Source organism: Crocuta crocuta, unplaced genomic scaffold, assembly GCF_008692635.1.
Source record: "Crocuta crocuta isolate KB4526 unplaced genomic scaffold, BGI_CrCroc_1.0 scaffold688, whole genome shotgun sequence".
Taxonomy (NCBI): domain Eukaryota; kingdom Metazoa; phylum Chordata; class Mammalia; order Carnivora; family Hyaenidae; genus Crocuta; species Crocuta crocuta.
The window spans coordinates 356,783-384,710 of NW_027530550.1; the positions used below are offsets into that span (position 1 = coordinate 356,783).

General features: G+C 36.1%; 1 protein-coding gene across 3 annotated transcripts in view; it reads left to right on the plus strand.

The window, feature by feature from the left end:
• CDH8 (cadherin 8) overlaps window positions 1-27,928 on the plus strand; it is a 345,469-nt gene that overhangs the window by 139,583 nt on the left and 177,958 nt on the right. For all 3 annotated transcript variants that reach the window (XR_013336005.1, XM_077767844.1, XM_077767845.1), the window contains exon 3: window positions 5,992-6,111. Coding sequence is in view for 2 of the 3 variants with exons in the window: in XM_077767844.1 (XP_077623970.1) it covers window positions 5,992-6,111 (120 nt within the window). In the remaining variant the exon portion in view is untranslated. The remainder of the gene's footprint in view (window positions 1-5,991; window positions 6,112-27,928) is intronic.

The window sequence follows — 27,928 nt, forward strand, 5'->3', positions numbered from 1 at the left end:
TTGGACATAGCGAACTTGGCTCTGGGTAGCCAGAAGGTCAAGGCAAAAGTTTGAAGATGGTAGCAGGAAGGCCGGGAACATACACCTTTCTGAATTTCAGTTATCGCAAGGGTTCTGCTGCTTTATTTTCCCACCTGCTATCAGAACGCTTTTTCTCTGAAAATGGATTGCAAATGACTTTTTGCAAATGGGGTTTATGTTCTTCTCATCATAAGAGTTTTAGCTTTTCCAGTGTGTACATTTTCACGCTGCACCAAACCTTTGTTTTCCTGCTCAGAGTGTCAGCACCAGCATTTTTCTTTCTGAATAATGTGCAGAATTGGTGTGCTGACTTGCTCATAAAAAAGTATAGTCTAGCTAACAGAGCTGCACTACCCAAGCCCAACATCTTATTTTCCCGAAGGCCTTTCATCTTAGTTTGTCAGCAAACTGGAACCTCTAACCTGACAGTGTGAAATTTTTGATGGTTAATTTTGCTTGTAGTGTTTGCTGTCATTACAGGGGGAAGATGTGTGGGCCCTGCTGCTAACGGGAGGGAACTTTCAGGTGTGGCAGGAGGCAAATGATACTGTGAGCCTTCTGTTAATTAAAATCCAAGCGCACATCGGCAAGTCTCACTTAACCAAGAAACTAAATGCAGAAAAATGGGCTTATTAAAAGCAGAGTGCACCTTGGAATTGACGTATTCATACTTGAATTGATACTAGCAGGATGCATTGTGGTGACAGGGATCATTTTTGTTGACAACAGCTGGAAATACAACAGCTATATTATTATAATTAGGATCAGCATCAAGTTGGATTATAATAGGGGCTTTCTTGGAGAAATGGCACCGTGTCAAATTTATAGTCACCAGCTAAATGAGTCTCTTGTATCTTCGACAAAGGGACAGAAACAGTTCCAAATGAAAACACAAACAGAGAATCCTGTTGTTATATTTCCTGGGTATTACGCAGGGTCCTATTTATCACACACCAACACTTGCTGCTTTGAAGAAACATTATCCTGCAAGGTTTACACTTTTCAATTTGCCTCTGTGGTCTGCATTCTGCATGCATTTCCATGGAGAAGCCGACACCACAGCTTGACTAGAAATCTTTTCTGCTTCAAGATTAACCTCAAAGCATCCATTTTCCCCTCTCTGGGTAATCACTTGATAAATGCACCCACAAAACCTCTACGCACATGTATTCCAGTGTACAGGTGCATCAACAGTCTTGAATCACTATTAGGAGAAATATTATCCTTGACGGGAAGTAGTGCTGCCTTTTCATTTCCAGATGTCTAAAGTTGAAGGATGCGGATTTCCTGGGAAGACAGACATCGGGCAGAAATATCATGGATGAGGATGTGGGTAAAAGCTTGCTTAGCTATGTTGCATTGCCCTCCACAGTAGTTCATCTTCGCAAAAGTACGAGATTTGCATGGGCTAAGAGGGCATTGATTTGAAGGCCACTCATTCAGATAACACTGGGAAACTTGTACTGATGATGTGCCCATTGCCTGGCTTTGTGCTTGCTACATCCAAATACATTTTACTTTTAAGCCCCCAGCAATTTTATGCCACAGAGGAAACTGACATGAGATAGAGTGTGTGTATGTGTGTGTGTGTATTTTCTAAGTTACTTTGCTATTAAGGACATGAATATATTGTGACATTTGGGAATGTCTTTTTGTTTTTCTCCTCAAATTCAAGGAAATACACTACTATTAAAGTAATTAGGCACAACACTTACAAATGACAGCATCCACCACCACTTAAAATGATAAAAGACGAGTGTGTTATTCCATCTCTCATGCACGCACATGTAATGTATGTAGTATAACAGTGACAGTAGGTCTCAGAAATATCAAATGTCAATGACTCTTCATTACCGTTTGCATAACTTATTACACTTAATTATCTTGACAAGCCTAGGAGGTAGCAGTTACTCTTACCTTTTTACAGAGTAAGAAACCAAAGCTTAGAAAATTTTTGTTACTTTGGCCATGGACAGAGGACTCCTAGAAGTTGAAGATGGATATAAAACAAGTGTTCTGGTTCAAGACAGTATGACTCCAAATGTATCTTCTTAGTCCTTGTCTCTACTTAATATCATCCCATTTGATTCTCACACAGAACTTTGAAGTGTGCAGAATGAAAAATGGTTGTCTTTGGATCTGCAAAAAACTAAAACACAGAGCATGGAAATGATGGAAATCTGGCCTCTTCCTCCTGCCTCAATGTTTGGTGATATGATGGGACAATAAGAGAAAATCAAGTCATATTAATCAATGAAAACAGACAGAATCATCATCAGTCTTGTGTTAGTGAAGTTCCCAGGAAAGATCCATAAATTCCATTTAAGGAAAAATCATGTTCATGGACCTTTATACACTTTGAATGGTTTAAAAAATACTTTAATATAGAAACAAACCAGAGTAAGAATTCTTCAAAGTAAACATGATAGAAATTAATGTATCTTTGGAGGAGTGGAGTTAAATTATAAAAAAGTCTAGGGCCAACTACATTTATTCTGAACAGTGGCTTTTCCTAAGAGTTGGTGAGAAGACTTTTCGAAATAGTCCACCACGATCCCCGTATTGCCATGCCATTGATCTGAAAGGTACCCCAAAAATCTAAATATTTTTCAACCCAGACTCTAAAATGTAGGCAGCATAAAATGAGCCCATGGGGCTCATTGGCTTAGCATGTAATAATTTCTGTGCTAAGCTTCTATATAGATTATTTGGTGTGACCCTCACAATGATTCTGATGTGTATTGTAGATTTAAAACTTGAGGGTAAGCAGGTTAAATGATTTCCCCAAAGATATGGGTAATTGTTTCAGTGTAGATTGGAAATATCCCATCTGTAAAACTGTAACCCACACATTTCTCTGCCCAAATACACACATATATGCCATGATTCTGTCATTGTTGAGAAATTTGTTTATTTATTTTTCTCTATGAAGGTGTTTTTCATTTTAAAAGTTTTTAGTGATGATAGGAATTTTTGACTATTTGTTCTCTGTTTCCAGTGCCTAGGCAGTGACTAGAACAGAATTAGCTTAATGTCACACCTGACTTCATTTTTCTGATAATGGTGTTACTTTATAATGGGGAGGGGGGTGTGAAGCATTTCTCCTAAACACACAGACAGACAGACAGACAGACAGACACACAACACACACACATACACACACACACACAAGACAACTCAACAAAGCAAAACAAACGATTTCACAGACTTCTGCATGGAAGAGTTCACCCTTTCGCATGAATCTCTAGACTATCAGCTCTCAGTAACTCTGGAGTCTTTTTCTTGCTATTCATTCTTTTTTTTTTTTCTTTAACTTTTCCTGAATGAATTGTAGACCTAGAGAAAAGGTACAGAAAGAGTTCTGTATACCCCTCACGCGGTTTACCTTCATTTGAACACCTTACGGAATCTTAGTACAATGATGAAATTAAGTAAATGAGCATCGAGATCTATATTTAGTGTTAATGTTTTATCACCCCCTAACTGTACTACTGCTGTCACTTCATATCTAGTCTGGTCTCCTACTCTTCTACATCACTTCCTCCACTTCAATCTGGGTCACTAACAGAGGAAAGGCCCACAGCATAGGATTGGCCTCTAACTGAAATACCTTCTCTAGTTTCTGCAGGAAAAGCCAACACTGCCCATCTGGGCATTCAAATGACGTATGCAGGTTGTGCCCCAGGTTGCCTCTCCAAAGGTAGCTTGATGACTGAGTTTTCCAATCAGATCTCCTCCTAAAATGTATTTGTTTCACTTTCTTCCTATTACCTGGAGGGTTTTCCTCCAGCTCTTTTCCATCCCACGCAATATTCAAATAACTACAAATATTGTACTTTCATGTGCTCATCTTTACCAGCTAGTTGATGAGTTATTTTCGAAAGTGAGTCTTATTTTTTTTCTTTGATATTGTTCCCAGAGTCTGATGGAATGTGTTACACAACCAACATGAGGTGCATTTTTAAAAAAAATTTTCTAACTGTAGATTTTGTAGAACCTCTGAGTCACATTGCTGAGTAGAAATTCCAGTTTCATAGGACTATCGACCGGTCAATAAATAGTATTACTACTTTTTCTTGTACAGTGACCATAATTCACACTCTTAAAAATACTTTGACTGACAAGTTCTTGCAAAAGCTCTATCCTATTTCAGTAAACATGGAGCTATCCTGCTCAGATCTGCCCTTCAGGTTGAAAGCATTCTTCCCCCCTGCTGCTTGAGATACTTGATTATTGGTATCTCAGGGCTGAAGATCATCCAGCCGAAGAGAGCTGCATGGCTCAAGGCCAAGGCTCCATTCTCAGAAGGGTTCCCACATCCAATAACTGGACTGTGCTGCAGTATAAAGGTCTGGCCGCATTTCCTCAATGACCATCTCAGGTATAGAGTGTCCAGTGGAGTCTGAGTGCATCACAGCCCAAGGGCTCTTTCCACCTCATAAGGTCCTGTTTACTTCCCCACAAATATCAGTTAGAGAGAACTCCCCAGTAAAATTTCTCCAAGAAATCTATATGGGAGTCTACTTGTTAAGCAACTCCTCTGTGCCACTTAGATACCGTTTCTCATTAAATCAGATAATTTATTTATTTGCCCATCCATTCACATTCAATTATAAATGTTTGATAATTGTAGTAAAACCTTGGTTTGCAACCATAATTCATTCCAGAAACATTCTTGTAATCCAAAACACTTGTATATCAAAGCAAACGTCAAGAACCATTGGCTCAGTTGTGATCATATGCTACTTGTATTGCAAGACATTGCTCATTGATCAAGTTAAAATTTACTAGAATTATTTGCTCATCTTGTGGAATACTCGCAGAACAAGATACTTACAATCCAGGGTTTTACTGTATTATGTGTCCAACACTTATTGAATTAAGGACATTGACTCTGTCCTCACAGAACTTGAAGATTGTCACCACACCAGACATCTCCATTTGCTCCCAATTTTAGCAGTTCCCAGAATTTCACAAGTCTCTTGGACTACTTTGCCTTTACTTCTGCTTGATTTATTGCTTGGAGTTCCTACCTGCCATTCTCCTGATTAAACTCTACCTGTCTTTAATAATGTAAGTCAAATGCAATGTCTCACAGAAAGCTGTCCTGTCCCTGACCACCCTCTATGTGGAGTAAGGAAGAGGTCTGGACATGGAGCTATTGCATTCACTAAATTTCTGTGTGTGTGTGTGTGTGTGTGTGTGTGTATGTGTGTGTGTGTGTGAAGGGAAGCCCCTCCTCTTCCCTTCCATTCCCAAACTGTAGACTTCTTCAGTGTAGATTTCATCTTAGTAGATTTACTTCCTGTCAGGCAAGCTGTATGTACTCAATTGCTGAATGAATGAGTGAATAACACATAGAAAATGAATCTGAAAAAACAGTTTTGATTCTGTTATCCATAAGGTGTCATTACTTAAACATGCTGATTAATTGGTGGTTCCAATCTAATTTTATATTCTGAAGAAGTAGATAAAATGGATGAAATATTCCTCTGATATTTCTGTGCAGTTTTTCCAGCAGCCATTTTTTTTTCAGGTACATTCAGTTGTAACTTAATGCTACATAGCTTAAATGCTGTGTGTTATATTATTAATTTTGTATTTCATGATTCTTTGATATGTTTCCTTTCCATATTCTCCAAACCCACATGATTCTGATAGATATGTTTAAAATGAGAATAGAAAAGGAATCTTAAATAATATTGATTCTAAAAAGGTTATCTTTATATAGTACTCAATCCTAGCAGTACTCTTTCTTTAAAGAGACTTAGATATTTTTGAAGTTATGACAGAGTAGTTTATCTCCATATTTTTGAAGAGATTTTTTTCCCTTATTCCCACACATGGATTTCTGTATGATATGGTTGGCAAAATTTAGCTCTTGGCAAGGGATAATGTGTTAATTATTATCTTTTCTCTCTCTCTCTTTCTTTTTTCTTTTTTTTTTCTTTTTCTTCTTTTTTTTTTTAGGTACGTCTGTCACTAATGTAACAGCCACTGATGCTGATGACCCAGTTTATGGAAACAGTGCAAAGTTGGTTTACAGTATCTTGGAAGGGCAGCCTTATTTTTCCATTGAGCCTGAGACAGGTTTGTGGCCTAAATTTTGAATTCTATTTACCATGTTATTGCTTCAGGGAAACACTTTTCTTGGGATTTGGATTATGAAATGTCATGGTTAAGTACTTCACTGCCTGTATCAATAATATTTGAATGTGTTATTCCTGTGCAATGTGTGGTACATGGCAAGCCCAGCAATCATTTTGATGCTGATTAAAACAAATTGCAGACCCTTTATAGAATATCACCTATTTAACAGATGGCCTGGCACCATTTTTCATCCTGGGGGGAAAATGTGCTTATACATTAGGTACACTTAAATATCAGATTTAAGAATCAAGTCAGTTACTTATTTGCTCTGTGGCGCTTTGCAAGTAATATTTATAAATCGTTTTAAGTTTCAACTCCTCTACCTATAAATTGGGTGTGGAATCTATTTAGTAGTGTTATAATGAAAATCAAATCAGGTAATAAATATCAACCATATAGTGCATGACATGTGGTAATCATCCAATGGATGGATATTATTATATTTGCTATTGGATTACTTATTTATAAATCAGGGTACTGGTATCTACCCGCTAGAGATCTTTATGAAGATAGTAGTAGTAATAGTAGTAGTAGTAGCAGCAGCAGCAGCAGCAGCAGCAGCAGCAGCAGCAGCAGTATTGCCAGTATTAAANAGAAATCATTAAGTTATTTTCAAAAACAAAACAGAAATGTTTATAGCACATTTAAATATTATTATAAATAGCAATATCTTTTGCATACAGTTTTACTCTGTATCTTGTGGTTCGGTATGCAAATTTCCAAGTTGACAAATTCAATACATAGTGACATATATGTATAATATAATTTCTTTGATTCATGAGTTTTCAGTATTATTGCGATAAATTTCCATGTCTTACCATTAAGTCAATTATTAATTAAATTAAAAATTTAAAACCTCTCTTTGCTTTTTTTTAACTCAAAGAGTAAAATCCTCATACATTTAAAAGTGAGAAAAAGTACATTTATATATAAATAGGTCATGGCTTAAAATTGAATTTAGATTTAGGAACAGGAAAGAACTCTTCTAAAAGACATTAATTAGGGGCATAATTACATGTTCTTCCTCAGTTAAGAGGGAAGTCTGTCATAAACTTCATTTCGTTTAGGCTCCTTGATGACCCTAGGTGAAGTGTCAGAGAAGGCAGTCAGCTGGGGGGGCAGGGGGAGAGAGAGAGAGAGAGAGAGAGAGAGATACAGTGAAGTCTGGAGATGTTCTTTTGGCCAAAGTCACAGTGACAGAGTTGGGAGCAGTACTGGGACTCATACCCAGGTCCTTAATTTCAAAGCCATCTTTGAACTTTACTTTTCCCAGGGAATAAATATGGTACAGAGGCTTCTGTAAAACAGAACTGCATTGATTGCTTAAGTGGAGTTGAATCATTTTCTCCTTTGCTCCTTGACTATTTGTACACTTGGATCCTTTTGTTCATCAGGCCCAGTATAATCCAGCAAAAATGTATTCAGCATCCACAGTGTGCCAGACATTGAATTAAATATAAGGAGAAAAATTCACAAAGGCTAATGTCAGCCTACAAGTATCTCACAGTCCATTTTGGAAGACAGATTTTTGCTTTCAACATAAATACGAGGGAGCATGGTGATAACATTTAAATAATTCATATATCAAGAATAAATTACTGTGGGGTACAGATAATAAAAGTCCCCTACTAAGTCAGAGGATTTGGGTACTTTTAAGTCTCATTGACATATATTGCCATTTGCTTAATCAAATGTCAGCAACATTTAATATTTACATTTTTACCCAGGATAATGAGTATCTATCTCGACATACATTTATTTTAGCCTTACTGTTTCTGATTTGAAAGATACAGAATTATCTGGTTTTATATTTTAGAAAGTTTATTCAGGTACTACTGTGAGAAATAAAATGGAGAGATTGATACTTCAGTAATTGTTTAATAAATATTGGTTGAGTGAAGTTGAGATTTTTAACTAAAGCAGACACAGTGCAGAAGGAAATCAAGGCTAAATTCAATAATCAGCAGTCAGCTTAAGTTTTTTTGCTGCAACACAAATAGGTGTAAGTGAAATATAAGCATTTTTGTGTGAATGCCTGCATAATTACACTTGGGTGTGTTCAAATGAAAACAAAGTATACGTTGTTCCATACAATTTAAATTTGCCTTTGTGAGTCCTTTTCTCTGTTTTTTTAAAAAAATTAGTTTTGAAACTGGTCGGAATTTTTTGAGTGTTTGTGGTAGATAAGGGCATAAATGTTTTACAGAAATTGATTAAGAATACTTTTTAAAACTTTTATGTCGGGAAAATATGGAAAAAAAGGACAAAGACTGTTGAGCATTTGGGCTTTTTATTTTGTAAGCAAATGGGAAGTAAACACACTTTCTGGCAACCAAAAGATGTGTACCAGTTACGTCTTCTGGAAAAGAAGACATTGAGACAGAATGAGGAGAAGTGGCTTAGCTCTGAAGGGCTATGAAAGATCAAAGAAGCACTGTCTTAGATCTGGCTGCTATAACAAAATGCATTAAACTAGGTGGCTTAGAAGAAACAGAAATTTATTTCTCACGGTTTTTGGGGCTGGAAGTCTGAGATGAGGATGCCTGCATGGTAGGATTCCAGTGAGGGCCCACTTCCAGGTTGTAGATGGCAGACTTGTATTCTTGTAGAAACAGTGAGATAGCTCACTGGCCTCTTTGTATATGGGCATTAATACTATTTTGTGGGTTTCACCATCATGACACATTACCTCTGAGAGCCCCTGCCCCCAAATATCATCACATTGGGGAATACATTTCAACATATGAATTTTGGGAGGGACAGAAACACCCATTCAATGAGAGGCATGAAACAGGATTAGGCAGGGAAGCCTGTCCTTTTATGATGCATAGCCGATACCCGTGCAAGTTAAGCAGAGAGGAAACAGGAGAGGCAGTGAAGATTTGACAGCATCTTGGCCAAATGTGTGAGGTCCCTGGAGCAAAAGGGACTCTTAAAAGAAATCTTATATTTTACAAACATGGGCAGGCGTTAATACCGTCTTACCATGCTCATTTGGTTTCAGTGTTCCTGGGAGGCTGTCCTCAGCTGGCAAACTGAAACTAACCCTAAAGAAGCCTTACCTGGAAGATGTCGGCTAACTGCATTCTTAGGCAAATTCTTGGTTCAAGAGAAATCCAGGCAGTGGTTCTCTGTGGCTGTCACAACATGTTGCGAACACAAAAAAGTAAATGAATTTGCCCTACCAAGTCAGCAAATGGGATGTTTAAAACAGTAATATACAGGATTAGTAGTAAATTATTTAGTCAAGATCTAATAGTAAAAGTATTAATTTTCATTTATTGAAAAAAGTTGAAGGCTATGTATCAAAACCATTAAGAAAGTCCACTGATTTTAGGGGCACCTTAATGGCTCAGCTGGTTAAGCATCCGATTTTGGCTCAGGTCATGAGCTCTCAGCTCGTGAGTTCGATCCCCGCATTGGGCACTGTGCTGACAGCTCAGATTCAGATTCTGTGTCTCCCTTGATCTCTGCCCCTCCACTGCTCTCTCTCAAAAGTAAACAAACATTTAAAAAGTTAAGAAAAAAATGACCACTAATTTTGACTTAGAAATTTAAATTCTAGCACAATAAAGAAATACTCAGAATGAGTCCAAACTCAATACAAAAGACCTATAAAACCATATACCTCTTATAGAGTCCAAACCCTCTACATAATTGGTCTGTCCATGACTTCAGGAAGTGATACAAAATAACTGAGACAGAAATTGTTGGCTTAAATACCAATATACATTTCTACTAATGTGGAATTATTCTTCAGTTCCTTTTTTTTTTTTTGACATTTATATATTTTTGAGAGAGAGGGACAGAGTGTGAGCAGGGAAGGGGCAGAGCCGAAGCAGTCTCCAGGCTCCAAGCTGTCAGTACAGACCCTAAAACAGGGCTTGAACCCACAAATGGTGAGCTTATGACCTGAGCCGAAGCCCAATGTTCAACTGACTAAGCTACCTGGGTGCTCCCCTCCGTTCTTGTTCTTTTGTTGTTGTTGTTGTTGTTGTTGTTATTGTTGTTAAACAACCAGCATAGTGAAATTTGTATTTTGGTAATAATTTTGATAAATTGTTTCTCTTTAAGTTTAAACAATTTTTTAAACACTTAAAATTTTTAGAGCAGTGTTTGGTTTAGAATATAATTGAAAGAGCGTGACAGAGATTTCTCATACATCCTTTTCCCCACAAATGCATAGTCTCCCCCATTACCAGTATCCTTCACCAGCATGATACACTTTTTACCTAGGATGAACTTACACTGACACATAATAATCACTGAAATCCACAGTTTCCCTTAGAGTTTATTTTTGGTGTTGTTCATTATATAGTTCTAGGCAAATATATAAGGATATTTAATATTATAATGTACATATTTTCACTGCCCCAAAAATCCTCTGAGCTCTTTCTGTTCATTCCTCCCTTCCCCCAGCAACCCTTGGCAACTACTGATCTTTTTATTGTGTCCATCGTTTTGCCTCAGAATGTCATATAGTTTTCATCAAGAGTATATAGTTTTTTTAAATTATCTTCTTTCACTTAGTAATATGCATTTGAGTTTCCACCATGTCTTTTCATGACTTGATCACTCATTTTGAAAAGAGTTAAATAGTATTCCTTGTCTGGGAATACCACAGTGGATTTGTCTATTCATCGGCTATAGGACATATTAGTCACTTCCATGTTTTGCAAATTATGAATTAAGCTTCTATAAACATCATGTGCAGGTTTTTATTAGGATGTAGGTTTTCAACTCCTTGGAGTAAATACCAAAGAGTTCAATTGCAGAATTATATGGTGAGAATATATTTAGTTTTGTAAGAAATCACCACATTGTCTCCTAAGTGTCTGTACCATTTTGCATTCCAACCAGCAATTAGTGGAAATTCCTGTTGCTTCATATACTCACCTAAATTTGATGTTATCAGTGTTCTGGATTTGGGCCATTCTACTAGATGTGTAGTAGTATTTCATTGTTTTAATTTGCATTTCCCTGAACACATGATGTGGTGAATCTTGTTATAAGCATATTTGTCAGCTCTATGTCTTCTTTTGGTGTCTATATGTGTCTTTGACACATATTTTTAAAAATTAGTACTTTTGTTTTCTTATTGTTTAGTTTTAAGAGTTCTTTATATATTTTAGATAACAGTCCTTTATAAGATATGTCTCTTGTAAACATTTTTTCCAAGTTTATGGCTTGCCTTTTCATTCATTGAAATACAGTACCTTTTCTAGAGCAGGGATTTTAAGTTTCAAGTCTAGCTTATCAGTTCTCATGGGTTGTAGCCTCTAGTGCTATATTTAAAAAGTCATTGCCATATTCAAGGTCATCTAGATTTTCTCCTATGTTCTAGGAGTTTTATAGTTTTGTGTTTTACATTTAGGACTGTGATCCATTTTGAGTTCATATTTATGAAGGGTGTAGGGTCCGTATTTGGGTTCTGTTTTGTTTTTACATGTGGCTATCCAGCATCATTTATTGAAGACATTATTTTTGCTCCACTGCATTTCCTTTGCTCCTTTGTTAAATATTAGTTGATTTTGTTTATGTGATCCCATTATAGGCTTTCTTTGATTTCTTTGATTTTCATTGTTCTCTGTCTGTCCTTTCACTTATACCACACTGTCTTGATTACTGTAGCAGCTGGTGTGTCTTGAAGTCAGGAAGCATCAGTCTTTCTAATTAATTCTCCCTTAGTATTATGTTGACAGTTCTGGGTCATTTACTTCTCCATATAAACTTCAGAATCAGTTTGTTGATATCCATAAAACAATTTGCTGATATTTTGATTAGTATTGCCTTGAATCTTTAGATCATGCTGGGAAGATCTGCCATCCGCATGGTTCTGAGTCTTTCTATTCATGAACATGGAATATCTTTCCATTTATTTAGTTATTCCTTTATTTCATTCATTAGAAGTTTGCTGTTTTTCTCATATAGATCTTCTATGTATTTTCTAGGTTTGTATTTAAGTACTTCAGTTTTGGGGGTGCTAATAAAAAAGGTATGGTGTTTTTCATTCCAAATTTATCATTGTTATATATGAAAACATTGGCTTTGTATCCTGCAGCCTTACTTATGTGTTCCAGAAGGCTTTGGTGTTGTTTTTATTTCTGTCAGTTCTTTTGTACTATATGCATAGATGATCATGTCATCTGTGAACAAGGAATGCTTTATGTCTTCCTTTATGTCTTCCTTTCTGTTCCTGTGAACAAGGAACATTTTATGTCTTCCTTCCCAATCTGTGTACCTTTTATTTCCTTTCTTTGTCTTATTGTATTAGTAAGGACTTTCTAGTATGATGTTGAAAAGAAATGGTGAGAAGGAACGTCCTTATATTGGATCTGATTTTAGTAGGAAAGCTTCAAGTTTTTCACCTTTATATATGATATTACTTGTAGGGTTTTTGTAGATAGTCTATTGAGTTGAAAAAGTTCACTTCTATTCCTAATTTACTATGAGTTTTAAATCGTGAATGAGAGTTAAATTTTCTAAAATACCGTTTCTTCCTCTATTGATGTGATTGCCTGATCTTTTTTAATCTGTTGATGTGATAGATTTTATTAATTGATTTTTGGGTGTTGAGTCAGTTTGGAATATCTGGGATAACTCTCGCTTGGTCATGACATCTAATTCTTATACTTTTTGGGGATTCAGTTTACTAATATTTTGCTGAAGATTTCGTATCTATGTTTTTCATAGATACTGGTCTGTAGTTATTATTTCTTGGAATGTCATCTGATTTTGGTATTAGGGTAATGGTAGCCTGATAGAATGAGTTAGGAAGCATTCCCTCTGCTTCTTTCCTTTAGAAGAGATTGTAGAAAATTCCTATAATTTCTTTATTAAGTGTTTGGTAGAATTAGAATTTCCAGTAGACCCATCTGGGCCTGTCCTCAGTTCATTTTTATATCAGAATTCTGTCCTTACCAGCAAGAGCCAGACTTGTAGCTATAATGATCAGTATTGTGGTAGTAAGCATTCTCTTAGCAGGCTATGGAACTTGAACATATTTATGAAATTTATAAAGAATATTGCCCATCGGCAACTGTCATCAAGTTCTTGATACTAGTGTATTTTTAATTAAAAAAAACAGATCATAGGAAACAAAAATTTTTATATGTGTCTTATTTTATCCTCACACGAATGCTAGGAACAGAACTCTGGACTTTGGAACAGATAAGTTCTGCTTTCCCCTTACTTGTTACATACAACTTAATGGAATTATTTTCTTTTGTCATAACATATCAATCTCTCTAAGTCAGGGAGAGCTCCTTCTCTCGTTCCAGGTATAAATTTAAGATTACAGAGAAATTTGCCATTCGTTTTGCTTATTATCTTATTTCAGCTTATCATAGTCAGAAATTATCGCACATATTGATTCTTTTTTTATTTTGAAGTTAGTTCTAATGCTAGAATGTATCATCCATGAAGAAATGGAGCTTGCCAAATTTATCCATTATACACCCCTATGCCCAGAGGAGTGTTTGGCATGTAGAAGTCCTTGAATAAGTATTTTAAATAGGAAGAGAAGGAAAAGCAAAGCAAAGGAAGGACGGAATGTAGTAGAAGGGAGGATTGGATAGATAGAAAGAGAAAAGCTATCTGTAGCTCATAGAGATGTGTGATAAACCATGTAGGGAATACAGCTTGGTTTCCAGTCTATATTCCTTCCATTTGTTCCTCTGGTGGGAATAGCCCTACCATAACCTCAGATGTAGTTTTATTGTGGTTGTTGTTGAGATTCACTTAGAGCTAAGATTCATGCCATTTCCAGGTCTCATACTATGTCTTAAGAGTCTAGGCGACATAATGCTATTCTTGTACTTGGAAAAAATAAACTTTGAGACCGTGATAAACTCTTGCTCAGAATTAGTTCTAGATCACATGTTGAGATAGAAAGGGCCACCACACAAGGAAGGAATGGTTATTAACATATCCTCTTATTCCAGAGGTCACAGTGATAATGGTAACAACAACAAAAACAAAAACAAGGAAAGGAAAATATTTGTATTTTTCCAGTCTTCTAGGTTGGACAGAGCACAAAGCCAAGCTGTAGAGAGAAGAATTTCTGTCTCCATTCTGCAGATGACAGAATTTAATTTCAGAGAGAAAGTAAGGTAAAATGCCTTCCCCATCTATCAGTAAAATTCCCTGTCAAATTATAACAAAAACAGGAAGAATGACAAGAATATAAACCCAACATCTTCATTTATTGAACACCTATTGTGTTCTTGTATTGTGCTAAATGGGTTTGCATGCATTATCAAATTTATTTTAATTTATTACATACAATATTTTGAGATAGTTTCTCATGTCATCTCAGTTTTCCTTATGAGAGGACAGAATGGGGGTTAGAACTGATATTTTCTTATACAAGGGGCTTGAAGAAAGATTCAAAGTGAGACTGTCTGATATCAAGCTCCACTTTTTCAACAAGTCTCCTGTATTCCCATATGACTTCCAAGCAGTGTAGCTGAGGCCTAGGGCTATCATTAGTGTAGAAAGGGACCTAGAGATCTTGGAAGCAGGTCCAGATATATTTCATAGCTAGACATAGGATGCAGCTTGGTGTCAAAGAAGATGTAAGCAGTAGTAATTGTAAAATGAACTATCAGTTTTTAATGAATAGCTCCAAAATGCTGAAAATAGCTTATTTGTATCCTATAAGTACTTTCTTTTTTTGTTTTCCCCTTCATGCTACCTCCAGTACCATATATTTGCTTGTAACATTTTGGGAAAAGACAGGGAGAAATGTGCCATTCATTTAAAAAGCACCAGTTTGAGGACATCCGTGAGAAAACAGTTGCAGTCCATCCTAAGTGATTGAAGATGGAAAATCTAAATGAAATGCAAGGCAAGTGAATAATAAATGCTTAATTATCCACAGAAACCAAGGTAACGTTGCAGGACAGCTTAAGTGTTGCTCCAGGCAAGAAAGAGTATGAAAAATGACCTGCTTAAAAATAAACTAACTTAAATCATTGACTTTTTTTTTTTTTTTGAAACTCAGAACATTGTTCTTCATTGGATACAAGTAACAGTTGTCTAAGTAGAACCTATAAACATGAGCTAAGGAAAAAATACTCCTTGGAAAAAAATCCATGTAATGAATGGTTCTCTTTTAGAAGAATCAAGATAACACATAGAGTCTTCATGGAAGGCCTTCATGGAATTGGGTCATTTTCATGCATTCTGAGTCAAAGTGATAGATTGCAAACACACAGGGTCTCTTTTTAAACCATCAAGATTGCATGGATTATTATTTTCACTGCCAAAGGGACCAGCCAAAGAATATTCTTAGTACAGATCTTTGAGAAGAAATATTCAGATAAATTCAGGCAGACCACCAAAGCTAGGATATGAGTTAAGTGAGAATGTCTTTGTAATTCACATCAGTCAATATTTAGTCGCTGTCAGCAGTGTGATAGGTCATGTTCTGGGCATGAAGGGTGTAATGTTACGTATGATAAATCTTAAAAAGGGATGTATATCGACAACTTAAATGGTGTGATAACATAGAACACATGCCAGAATTCATGATATAGGGTTGGAAGGAAATGCTACCTAAGCAAACGTGTAGAAAAAGAACAAGGAAGACTTTTTAAAGCCTGTGTTCTGAGAAAATGGTGGCACTTTAACAAGTGATTAATAGGGAAACTCTTAAATAAAGCCTACTGTAAGAGGAAATCAAAGGGATATGTGGTCATGGAAAAACATTGGATATTGGGGTGATATTGAGAAATTAAATAGTTTTCACTTACTCAGTGGTATCAGAAGCTTTGTTTTTGTTTTCCTTTAAGAGATTATTCTATATAAAGTAAATTTATACCCGAATTTAAAACTCCAAGCTCCCACCAGTTTTCCGCATGGTTTTGGATGAGTATCATCACTTCTTGGGACTAAATATCCAATCTTAAAAAAAACTGATATCATTGCTATTTGCAGCATTTATAATATTGGGGTTAGGCCAATGTTCATAGCAGCACTCTCCACAATAGTTAAAACATGGAAAGAGCCTAAGTGTCCATCAACAGATGAATGGATCAAGAAGATGTGGTTTATCTATACCATGGAATACTACATGGCAATGAGAAACAATGAAATCTGGCCATGTGTAGCAACATGGATGGACCTTGAGGGTGTTATGCTGAGCGAAATAAGTCAGGCAGAGAAGGACAAATATCATATGTTTGGACGTATAGGAGGATTAGGAGGAACTTGATGGAGGAACAAGGGGAAGAAGAAGGGGGGAAATGGTGGGGGGAAAGGAGAGAGGCAAACCACGGGAGACTCTTGAATGCTGACAAAAACTGAGGACTGATGGATTTGGGGGGGAGGGGGGATGGGCATGGAGGAGGACACTTGTGGGGATGAGCACTGAGTGTTATGTGGAAACTAATTTGACAATAAACTATTTGTAAAAAAAAAAAAACAAAAAAACAAAAAAAATAATATTGGGGTTAGGGAAGCATATATTCCATACTTTGCTTTTGATATTTGCTAACTGAGAGTATGCTTAATATTACTAATTTTTATTTTTATTGAATCAAGCAAAATACGATATTTTTGATAGGACATTTCCACTTAGAGCAACTCAAAGATTTTGGTTGCATTAATGGTAGATTAAAAAGTACTTTTGCAATATTAAATACAAGACACTCATTTCTCTTGAAATTGCTGGATTTGGAGTTGAAAGTTTGAAAGGTAGGAGTGTCATGGAAAGGAGGGAAGGTGGCATGTCCAATTGCCTAAGGAAGTTACATCATAGGAGATAAAAGACCTTTTCCTATGAGCTGGCCAAAAGCTGAGGTGTCCCCACCTATTACATAGCTGGCTTGCTTTTGAAAATTACAGAATACTTTAGATCAGGTCTTCTCATGAAGTAGGTGGCTAGTAATGGGGAAGGGACAGGGATGGCTTCTTATATAACATGTGGAGTCTCTTCTAAGTCTCCTGGAAGGACGGGCTCTCCATGAACAAGTCAGGCTTGAAGCCAATAGACAGGAGGATTTGGAAGGGAGCCAATGAATAATTTTCTCACCTGTGGGGATCTCCTCCTTTGCACTCTTCATTCTATTTATGTTTTCCTTAATAGTGAAGTGCACTGATTTCTGTAATTTTAGAGGAAAGAATACAAGCAGAGGGACATACCTTTCAAACGTAACGTGCATATGTGCACGCATGCACACATACACTCTCACACATACATTCAGAACAACCAAAGAGGGGAGGAAAGTTATCATTGTGTGAGTTTGCTTGTTTTAGGATAAAAGAGGGGATAGAGGAAAACAGTTGCCTTTCTTATATTGCTTATATTTCAGGTAGAAGAGCCAGCAGTGGATACTGAGAAAAATCGTAGGTATCAACAAACTGCATGCCAGAGTCTTTATTTCTTATTTAATTCCTATATCATGTAAAGTAGCTATTTTAAGATAAATTCTTAAAGAGGAGGATTATGAGGATCTTTGAGGTTTAATGATAGGGCAGAGTCAGACAGGTAACAAGTTTTTGGTAGATATAGCTCACAATAAATATTTGTGGAACTAATGAATGAATGAATAAATTAATGAAAGCATAATGAGAATCTAAAAGTGTGTAATTCCATCTGTACTTAAATTTAAACCTCACTGTGTTGATGATAATGATGACAAAATTTAATTGTAAATATCTAATAGATCATTATCTTAATCCACTCAACAACATATAGATAGTATTCCCAACAAATTCTATCCCTCCCCAGTTTTGCTGATGATTAAATCCTCATATCGCAGTGAGCATGACAGCTGGCCGCTTGCACACGCTAACTTAATAACAATCATTTATTTTCTTGCTTAGAATCTCCTGTGGGAGGTAAAGTAGGTTGAGTAAGTGTTGTGGTCAGATTAATTGCTTTATGATTACTAAAAACAATCTACCCCAAGAACATAGAACAGTGCAATATATTTGTGTAAATAAAAATAGTGTTATATGTCATGTCACTTACACCTTTGGACAAATGCTGTGTAAGTCCAGAGGGAGCTGTCCAGTGCTGACCATAACTGAGGTTGAAGAGATGCATTTTTAGAGAAACCAAGGTCTTTAGATGTGCACAGTGAACAGAAAAACTATGAACCACACAGACTCCTCAACATGTAACACCTGCTGTCACACTAGGGTGCTTTGGGACGGATTTAGGTGGAAGCAAAAGCAAATACTTATTCACAATGACATCCATTCAACCTGAGCAGACCAGCTAGGATCAAGGATTTTTCCCAGCTTACTATGTATCATGTCCCTGCAGAATTAAACTGTAATTTCTATCTCTATGGTGATATTCTTTCTCTCCTTTGAAATATAGCTTTGAGTTTTATTTGGACTAGTTCAAAATGACTTCATGAAGAAGGACAAAGCTGTGTTTGCATTGATTTTATAGGAAAGCTTGGTTTATCTAAGAATGTCAAAGATTAATCAATATCCTAGATAAGTACATTTTGACAACCCTTACATCAAAAATGCATATGTATAATGTCTGTTTTTTTATGTGAGTATAGCAGGTTTCATTTGTATAATTCTACCCTCCATCCTTTTGACCTAACTTGATAATCCAGCATTTAAGATTACCCAAGATTATACTAAACATATCATGAAAATTCAATAATTGTTTTTAAATATTGTGGGAATTCTGACTTTAGATATAGCTCCTCAAAAAAGGATTATTAAAGTTCAAATGTCCTTGTCTGGAAAACAGTTAAACATCATAAAATTTTGTCTATGACTGTATATATAATTATTGGAAGCTCAGAGAGGGGGTTAGTTAATATTGGACACCTCTCTCACTTAAGCCAAAATAGTCTCTGAGACAGGTTCTGATGCATGAACAGGAATTCACTAAGTGACTATAGGAGGAAAAATATATAAATACTCCATCTGTTTTCTTGTAAGTCATATTCCAGAAACATCCCTGTGATATTATCTCCACTGGGCTAAAACATGAGAGATCATAATTTTTTTTGAGAAATACAGTTAAAAAAAGGATCTTGTCTAATACTCACCATACACCCTAGTACCTGGTATTTTGCCTGTTTCATGACAATTGTTCATGTTCAAGAACATGTTACAGATGAATCAATGAGTAAAGACAATGAAGTCAAGGATGAGCATGCCTAGAAAATAGGCATCTTCAGAAGGATTTAGGTATTGTCAATTTTAGATCACAAGGTATTGAGGGTTTGAAAAATAGAAACTTTTAAGAAGCTTATATCTTTGTGCTCTCTTCTCATATTTAACATGTATCAGCATTGAATCATCTGGTTATTTAAGAAGAGAAGGTATGACATTGCTGATAATAGAATAGGGACAAAACGATGTGTCCATAGTTGCTACATAAGAATATTCACTGTATCCTTTTCAGATCATTTGTGTCTCTCCTTTGAGAAGCAGGGACCTTTAACTCATTTATGGTAGCATTTAAGTCTGGACATTATAGTCTGTTCAGAAAATCAAAGGAAGTACCATTTATTGATTATCTGGTATATGCCATTTCTCATAGTTGTCTTAGGAACCATGTGAAGTGGGTGCTATGACCCTCACTTTACATAAAGAAAATAAAAGCTCTGGGCAAATTAATTTCTGGAAGATACCCAGGTAGTAAAAGAGCTAATTTCCCTACCTCATCTGTCGGATTTCAAGCTCTGCTGCATTATGCTTTCGGTCTCCTAATAGAGAGGATTAAGGTTGCAGGGTAGGGTGAGGAATGGTAAAAAGTCAATGTGATCAGAGAAAAAAAAAGGAAAAGAAGAGAGAGACTATAAACAGTTTAATGTCCTCTGTTAGATTAACATTTATTTTAAGTTCAGTAAATAAATATGTATTGATTACCTCCACTTTCAGAGACAAAATATGTATGAGGTAGACATGGCCCTGACTTCATGGAGCTTATGGAACAACTAGAGAGATATCAACATAAATAATTATGCTATAAATACATCAATTGGATATTTTCTTATTTATTGTCCAAAATGTCATGAAAAAACATGTAAAAGAATGAGATAATTGATTTATTATTGTTGTTGTTGTAATTTGAAAGATTGGGCGGAATTTCATGAAAGGAAAGTGGAAAGAAACAACATTTTTGAATAATGAGAATAATTGGTTTAGATGAATATGAATATGGATGGTATTGGAATATTGGATAAGGAAGTCTAAAATAGAGCTACTTGCAAAAATTAATTAGTCTCAAGAGAATCAGTCTTTTTTTTTTTCTTCAAAAACCAGGAGTACTTTCCAGTTGGGGTAAAACCCTGCTTCAGAAGGAATTTTGAGTGTAAGTACTGGTCTTTATCCCCTTACCATTAGAAAATTTTGTGGTTATACTTTGGAAATAAATGGATATTTCTACTCAAACAGGTTTAATCAACATTTATAGAATAAGCAGATTTTTCAAATTTGTATGTGCCATAGACCCAATGAAAGAGACAAAAGTTTTGAGTTCCCATAGGCAGGACTGAGGAACATGTGGCTATATAAAAATAAAGCACAAATATTTTTTTAATGGTTTAAGAGTTAGACTAGAGTCATTTAAAAATTTGTGATTATGTATAATTTTCCATTCAAAATCTTACATGTAATTGTTTTATTACAAGCCAGGCTGTTTTATGTGACCACAAGGAGCAGAATTATGGAATTCAGTAAATTAGTGATTTTAGTGTTCTTAAGTTAACAGGGTTGAACTGGTTGGTAAATGTAAGCATAGCCATAATGAGATAGATTTTTTTATATATCTGGAGAGTTTCTTTAAAAGCAGTTTCCATGAGCGGTAAAATTTTATTGTGTGTAACAGAGCACTATTGGAACTTTCCTTTCCATCCCATTGACTTTAATAATGTTCCTGAGGTATTATGTATCTTAACAGCTACCTTTGCACTCTGACACCTGTGGATCTTTTAAAGATGAGAACTGAGATTGCCTAATTGTGCTATTTAATAACAAATACATTCATGGGCTATAAATGGAAATAATAATAATGACTGTATTTATGTGATGAAACAAAATGCAAATTGAATTCTCTTGCTCTCATTCTCAGCAGAGTATAAATTAGCAACCCCATACACAAATAGTTATAATAGAAAACACTTACTATGTACCAGACCTTGGATAATAAGAGCTAGAACATTTAGTTAGCAATTGAAGGATTTGGGATCAAACCTCACTGGTCCTTTTATTTATTTATTTATTTATTTAGCAAAAATGGAGTCAAGGGAAGAAGTAGTCCCATAAACTTCTTATAGGAATGTATAAGAACTTAAGGAACTTAGAAGCTTTTACAGCAACACTCTCTATAATTTCAGTCAAGTCACTTATGTTGACATGACTCCACACCAAAGTAGCAATCTTAGAAGAATGACCTTCTAATAACTTTACAAAGTCATATTTTTAAAAATCTTTTTTCCTTATGGTTTGAACAAGGATTTGTTAAAAACTGGATATCAAGAAAATGTTTAGAAGTGTGGTACTGATTGTGTGCTTTTTCTCACTATGTGTATTCATATCTGTAGTTATTCTATGATAATCAGAAGGAAGCAACCTCACTCACCACCATGTTCCATTTTCTTTCCATCAGGTATACCAAATTGCAGTAATAAAGTATTAGAATTGTCACAATAGAATCTATTCTGAGATGACCTCATTTTCTGTTTGAAAATAGATATGGGGGAAAACACATTTAAAAGCAGCATTTGTCTTATTTACATTTCATATGAACTCTAAAGTAATGTGCCTCCTACACTCTGGAAAATAGTTATTGAAGGCTGTCATCTAAAGTAACTGAAGAATATGCTGAAAGGAAGCCAAAAGACAAACAAAAGCTCTGTGTTACATACAAACATTTATTTATAACAAGCTAAATCTCTGAATGGTCACTGTGTTTAAGATTCGAGGTAGTGATGATCTGGTTTAGAATTTCAGGGGGACAGTAGGGTGTATGAAGTTCTGAATGTGAACTTTGGAATCAGAGTTAGATTCAACTTCTGTCTTCCACATTTACTACTTTATGATCATCACTAAGATATTTCATAACCTCAAGATCTTATTATTTATTTCTTTGTGGTGGATGATTAAAGCTACGTTTAGAGCTCTTATAAGATTCAGACTGAGATAATATTTTTTGTGTGCACAGTAAATAATATCTGTTGAACTCTGAGTTCCCTTACTTGACATATTTAGAATTTTCATGGATGCGCATTAACCCAGATACTTCCCTCTTGAATCTTGAATTTATCAATATTGGGTCACGCCAAGTGAACATTTTAGGTAACATAGGCCATTGACTTGAGAATGAATTTGGGTGGGAAAGTGAAGTTTGTTCATGTTTATTGGAAACAGACAAATCCCTCCTTTATTATACTGGTGGAATGGCCCTAGAGTGTCAGATCAGAAGGCCCAGATGTATGTTCATATCCCTGAGCAACTGACTAGGAAACAGCATCTTCAGAACCCGCTTCCACTCCTCCCACATGGAGTCATGACTTCTGCATTTTCTTCTACCACTTGGTGGTTGCTGCATTGACCAAGGACTGTCTCCCTTTGTGTTGACTGCCAGCACCTGTCTCGGAGTCAGTTTGTCTCAATCTTCCATGCAACCATTTCAATAAATATCAGGGTGCTGAATTTTTACATTAGCAAATATTTCTGTAAGAGTGAGAATAAGCACAACAGTAATTTGATCCTAAGGTATTCAGAAAGTTTCACAGGTGTAAATTAATTATAGTATGCAGTTCCCTGTTAAGTACAATAGTACTGCTCTGGCTCTTGAGCGTTCTGTGGCCAGAATTTTCCACTATAGAAAAGGAGTGGTGGAGAAAATCAGCTCTAACCATCCCTCCACACATATTCACAAGAGGTTTTCAGATAGTCCTATACTTGCATGTATTTACTTTTATATGGGATCCCTCACAAGTTTGCATGAGGAAAAATCATTCATGCATTGACTCATTGAAAATATTAAAATATATTGAGAGACTACTACCTGTCAGATGCTGGGTAAACATCAGTAAACAAGAAAAGTTCATTTGTTTATCTGCTCCTGCTGGCATGCATGTGGGCAGAGGCTTTGATAACTCAGGAACAGAGAAGAGGAGGCTTTGCAGGAAATCCTCACTGATAATTTGACGTTTGAGTGGAGATATCACAGTAATGTTTTTACTAACAAAGAGAGGGTCAAAGAAATAAAGTAACTTGCCCATGGTCACACTGTCTATGGCAAGCACCTGGAGTATAATGTGTGTGATGGAAATGGCTTCTGTGTGGTCTGATGTTATTTATTTATCATAGTCCTTAGGGGACTAAATAAGGGGCTAGTCATATATATTTTGGAGTGAAAAAAGATAGGAATATTTTTATAGAAGTGAGGATTCTTAAAGCTTCAAGTAAATTTTGACAGAGGAACTGGACAGATGCTAAAATAAGAACAAAAACACATTGAAAACAAATATGGTGCAATAAGTGTTATGAAAGAGGGATGCATAAAATGATAGCAACATTCACAATAGGAAAGGATGAATTTGCATTTTATAGGCAGTTGCTCATACCTGCCTCATCTTTTGAATTGTGAACTATTCCAGTCCAGAGAACAGTACCTCCTTTATCTTTATATCTCCAAACCTTAGGACAGTGCCTATTTCCACAGAGATGCTCTCTCAGTGGTCATTGATTTGAATGATATTATCCAAGATTTTCAAAGATGAGGAATTAAAGAGGGTGGGAGTTTGGTGGCCTAGTTTCTTTATCCTTGCCCTGCTGTGGGTATACTAAGAAATTAGACTTAAATTTGGAGTATTTGCAAGAGTTAGCTTAAGAATGGAAGACCAGTCAAGAAAAAGGAAAAGGTTGATTTTATTTATCATCTTCCTGATTCCCTCACATGAGACTTCTTTGGATATTAATTTCACTCACACCAGAAATGAACCCCTAGAATTTCTTCCTGATAACAGATCGTTTGCATCTATGAAGCTAGGGAGGTTGGTGAAATTTTATTTGCCCTTAAATGTAGAGAATATTTGGGAACTTTCGAACATCAAATGATTAGGCAAGTAGCCATTTCTTGAACTGGTGGGTTTAGAAAGAATCCACAGCATCCTCTTGTCTTTGGACCCCTTTGGGACCATCACTTGGCAACAATTTATAGAAAAAGGGAAGGAAAAAGAAATTAGAGATTTTGGGAATGATCATTATAATATGCCTTTAACTATAATGCAATATATTTGGCTGTATTCTACAGGTTTTCAGGAAGTGTATGTTTTTAACAAGGATGGATAAAAACACACTACTGTTTAGACACATTTATGCTTGTGAAGAGAAATACTGGAACTGGAGGTAGAAAATTCTGAATTCTAGCATCATTTCCTGGTAGTGTGACCTTAAGTAAATCTCTTACTATGCTGTACATACGTTGAACGAAAAACGTGTCTTAGGCAACTTCACACACGTTCCCCTGATTCAGTCATTTGATCTTATTAGAAACAAAGAGTTAGTGGTCTTCTTTTAATACAGAGAATTCATGATGAGAGAAGGGTACGTGACTTATTTGAAGTCACTGAAAACACAAATGTCAGATTTGAAGACATATTTATTCCTATGTCCTCGTCCAAAAAGGTTTTCTGTATCACATGATTTCTCTTAACTGTGCTGTACTGATGCACACCCAGAGGTTACTTCTAGAGATGGTTTTATTCAGCATCACACTGCATAAAATGATATTATGCAAGTAGTGATGGCAAGTTCGTCAGAATCAGTGGCTTGCATTCTTTGTATTTTTGGAAGGTCAAAAACAGATAAACATAAAACATCAGTTTCTATAATTACCACAGTCAACTGGTTGAGAGTTTGAAGGGGAAGCAGTCTTTCACCTACTGTGGGTATGTCTCCTGCAGAGAATCTCAGTGCAGACGCCTCAACCTAGCCTAATGTGTAGCAAGTGGCAGGTAGTCAGTGAGAGTCTACTGAATTGAATTGAATTGAATTGTAGGAAGTGAACATATAGAGAAGGTAGAACTTCACTATTAATTCATTCATGTGTTTACACCAAATATGTATTCCTATAATATGTATTTTCATTTAAATTTGTTGGAGCAAAGCCATTAAAAAGAATATATATTTCCACAAAGGGGGAAAAATGGAGAACAAATAGTGATTGATAGGAACCATGAAGAGAAAGAAAAAAGGACTGTTATGTAATTATTAAAAATCCAGAGCAGGAAAAAGAAGTACTTATTTGTTACAGTTTTTATTTTAACATAGAGAATAAAAATCATGAACCACTGAATGTATTTGAAGAAACAGCTCTGATGTATTGTGACAACTGTCATGAAGGGAACAATATAGCCATAAAAATCTGCTCTTACTAACCCTCTATATGGTAACTCCTTTAACTAGAACATCTACCTCACTTTACATTCTGACTGGTTTTGCCTCTGGCTTGTCTCCTAGAGAGGTGAGAGGGCCTCTTGTTAATATAAGTCTAATTATCTCTGTCCTGGAGGGACATAGAGATCCATTTCTCTATGCTTGCCGCTCTATCATGGGGCATAATCATACCTGGATTTCAATATTCACAAATGTCCTGGGCTAATCATAGTTAAATGTGGCCTATGTATATGAGAACCACTGATAATGAATAGCTCCTGCAGGTGACTTGTGTCTGTCTCATTTTTTTTTTTTTTTCTACAAGGTGAGTTTCACTGTTCCAGCTTTATAAATTAAAAGACTGGGGCCTGGGAAGTCAATGAGTTGTGAGCCTGGTTGCCCTGTGTTGTATAACTCTGCACATTACAATACATTCCCCAGCTTTTACACTTAGAATGTGAGAGTTTGAAGTTGGTCTCCTTATCTGTCTTCTCCACTGTATCTATAGTACTTGAAACAGTGTTTGATATAGAGTCATCTTCCACAAACATTTGTGTAATGACAGATTTATTACTTGTCTGTTATTTTGCTATCCTACTTCTACTTATCCAGTGGAAAATAGAGTCCAGGGCATTTTTGTGCCACCTTCCTTCTTAGGTCCATGTGTGGAAGCTGAAAGGCATTGATCACATGACTACAAATAATTCTGAGTGGAGAAAAATTTTTAAAATAAAGATAATAAAATAGAGTAAAGCCCATGATAATAAGCAAGAGTGAAAAGGAGGGGTGAGTATTATGCCAAGGGAGGGAAGCTGATGGTGCTTCTTGCACAGACACTGATCTGTTAAAGAGGGAATCACAGAACAGTATCGTTCGTGAAGATGCATGAGGGGTGGAGGAGGAGGAGAATTCTATTTTGAGACAGAATGTGAAGGTAAAGAGAGAAGTCACTCTGCTGGGAAGAAAGAGTGTGCATCCGCAAAGAAAATGTAGGAGGATTTCAAAAGCAGAACTTGCAGAATGTAACAAAGCGGTCAAGGAGAGTATCGGATTGAAAGGCACAAAAGGTATCATGGGAAGATTATCCAGGGTTAGTAGTGAGATCTGTGCCCCTCAGTTGATTTTAAACAAATCAAGTTGTCAGAATTTTCAGTGATTCTAATATGTAACTTCTCTAGGTACTTCAGCACTTTTCACTTTTCACGTTAATACATCTCAATGTTTTATGAGTCTTTGGCTGACAAGGAAAACATAGCAGAAGCATGGCAGTGGTAGGAAACCCTAGAATATTTCTTTTGAGCCCAATCTTGTTTCTGATCCTTACTTCGAAGAGAATTGAGGCAAGTTCTCAGCACGTTTGATGTCCATTGTAGCAGCTGCCATAATTAAAGGAAGACCCGCCCTTCCTGGTCAAAGCCCTTTCATTGAAGCTGTTGTGCCTCTCTGCCCTGCGCTAAAGCAATGGAAGAAAATTGTTGCCCCACATTTCTGAAGTCCTGGGTTCTGATTTTATGAGTGGGAACCCCACTCAGTCACACCTAGAAGTCATGCCGTGATCATTTGATGCTGAACATGCAGTGACCTCATGGGGCAAAGGCATGGTTGATTAATGAGAAACTTCCCTAGAAATTTGAGGTTGAGTATTTAGCTAATTGGGACATTTTATTAGCAAAGGCCAGTGTCTTACTCTCTGTATTGTATAGATCCTTCAAATCAGGGTTAATGGGTCACTGGAAATTCCCTGAGGGAGGTCACTGAGTTGATTTAGCATCCCTGTATTAGAGATTACTAATAGAGGAACAGCACTGACTGCCATTTGATGCTAACAGGCAGACTTACCAAGCAGATTACTCTGAAGTTTGCAATTAGTGATCGTCTAGAACCTCTAGAGTATAGGAGAGACACGTCGGTATAACAGGAAGTGCTGAGAGAAGCATTAGCTCTATTACTGTCTCAGCCATGTTGAAGCTCACAGAAGATAAATTATTTAACCAAGACCATAGAAGTTCATGATTTTTTATGTTTTCATGGGAGCTGTAATGGTTATGGTCATGAAATGTAGAGATGAGGTGATGATGATAATTATTATAGTAATTAGGCAGGTAACTATGTACTCTTTGTCAGTCACTGCACAAAGCACCTTATCTGCACATAGATGGTGTACCTATGTAGGGCCTGGCACAAAGAAGGCTCAGTAAGATCTGAAGTATTTTTATTTTGAGTGATCCTCACAGTCGTCCAGCAACAGTGTAGTATTACTGGGAGTTATAGTAGTGGTAGCAGTAGTGGTCAGCAAGTTACTATTTTGTTATTGCCTAAACATGTTACATGCACTATCTTCCTTCATAATATTATAAGGAAATAAAACAACAACAAAAAACTATGA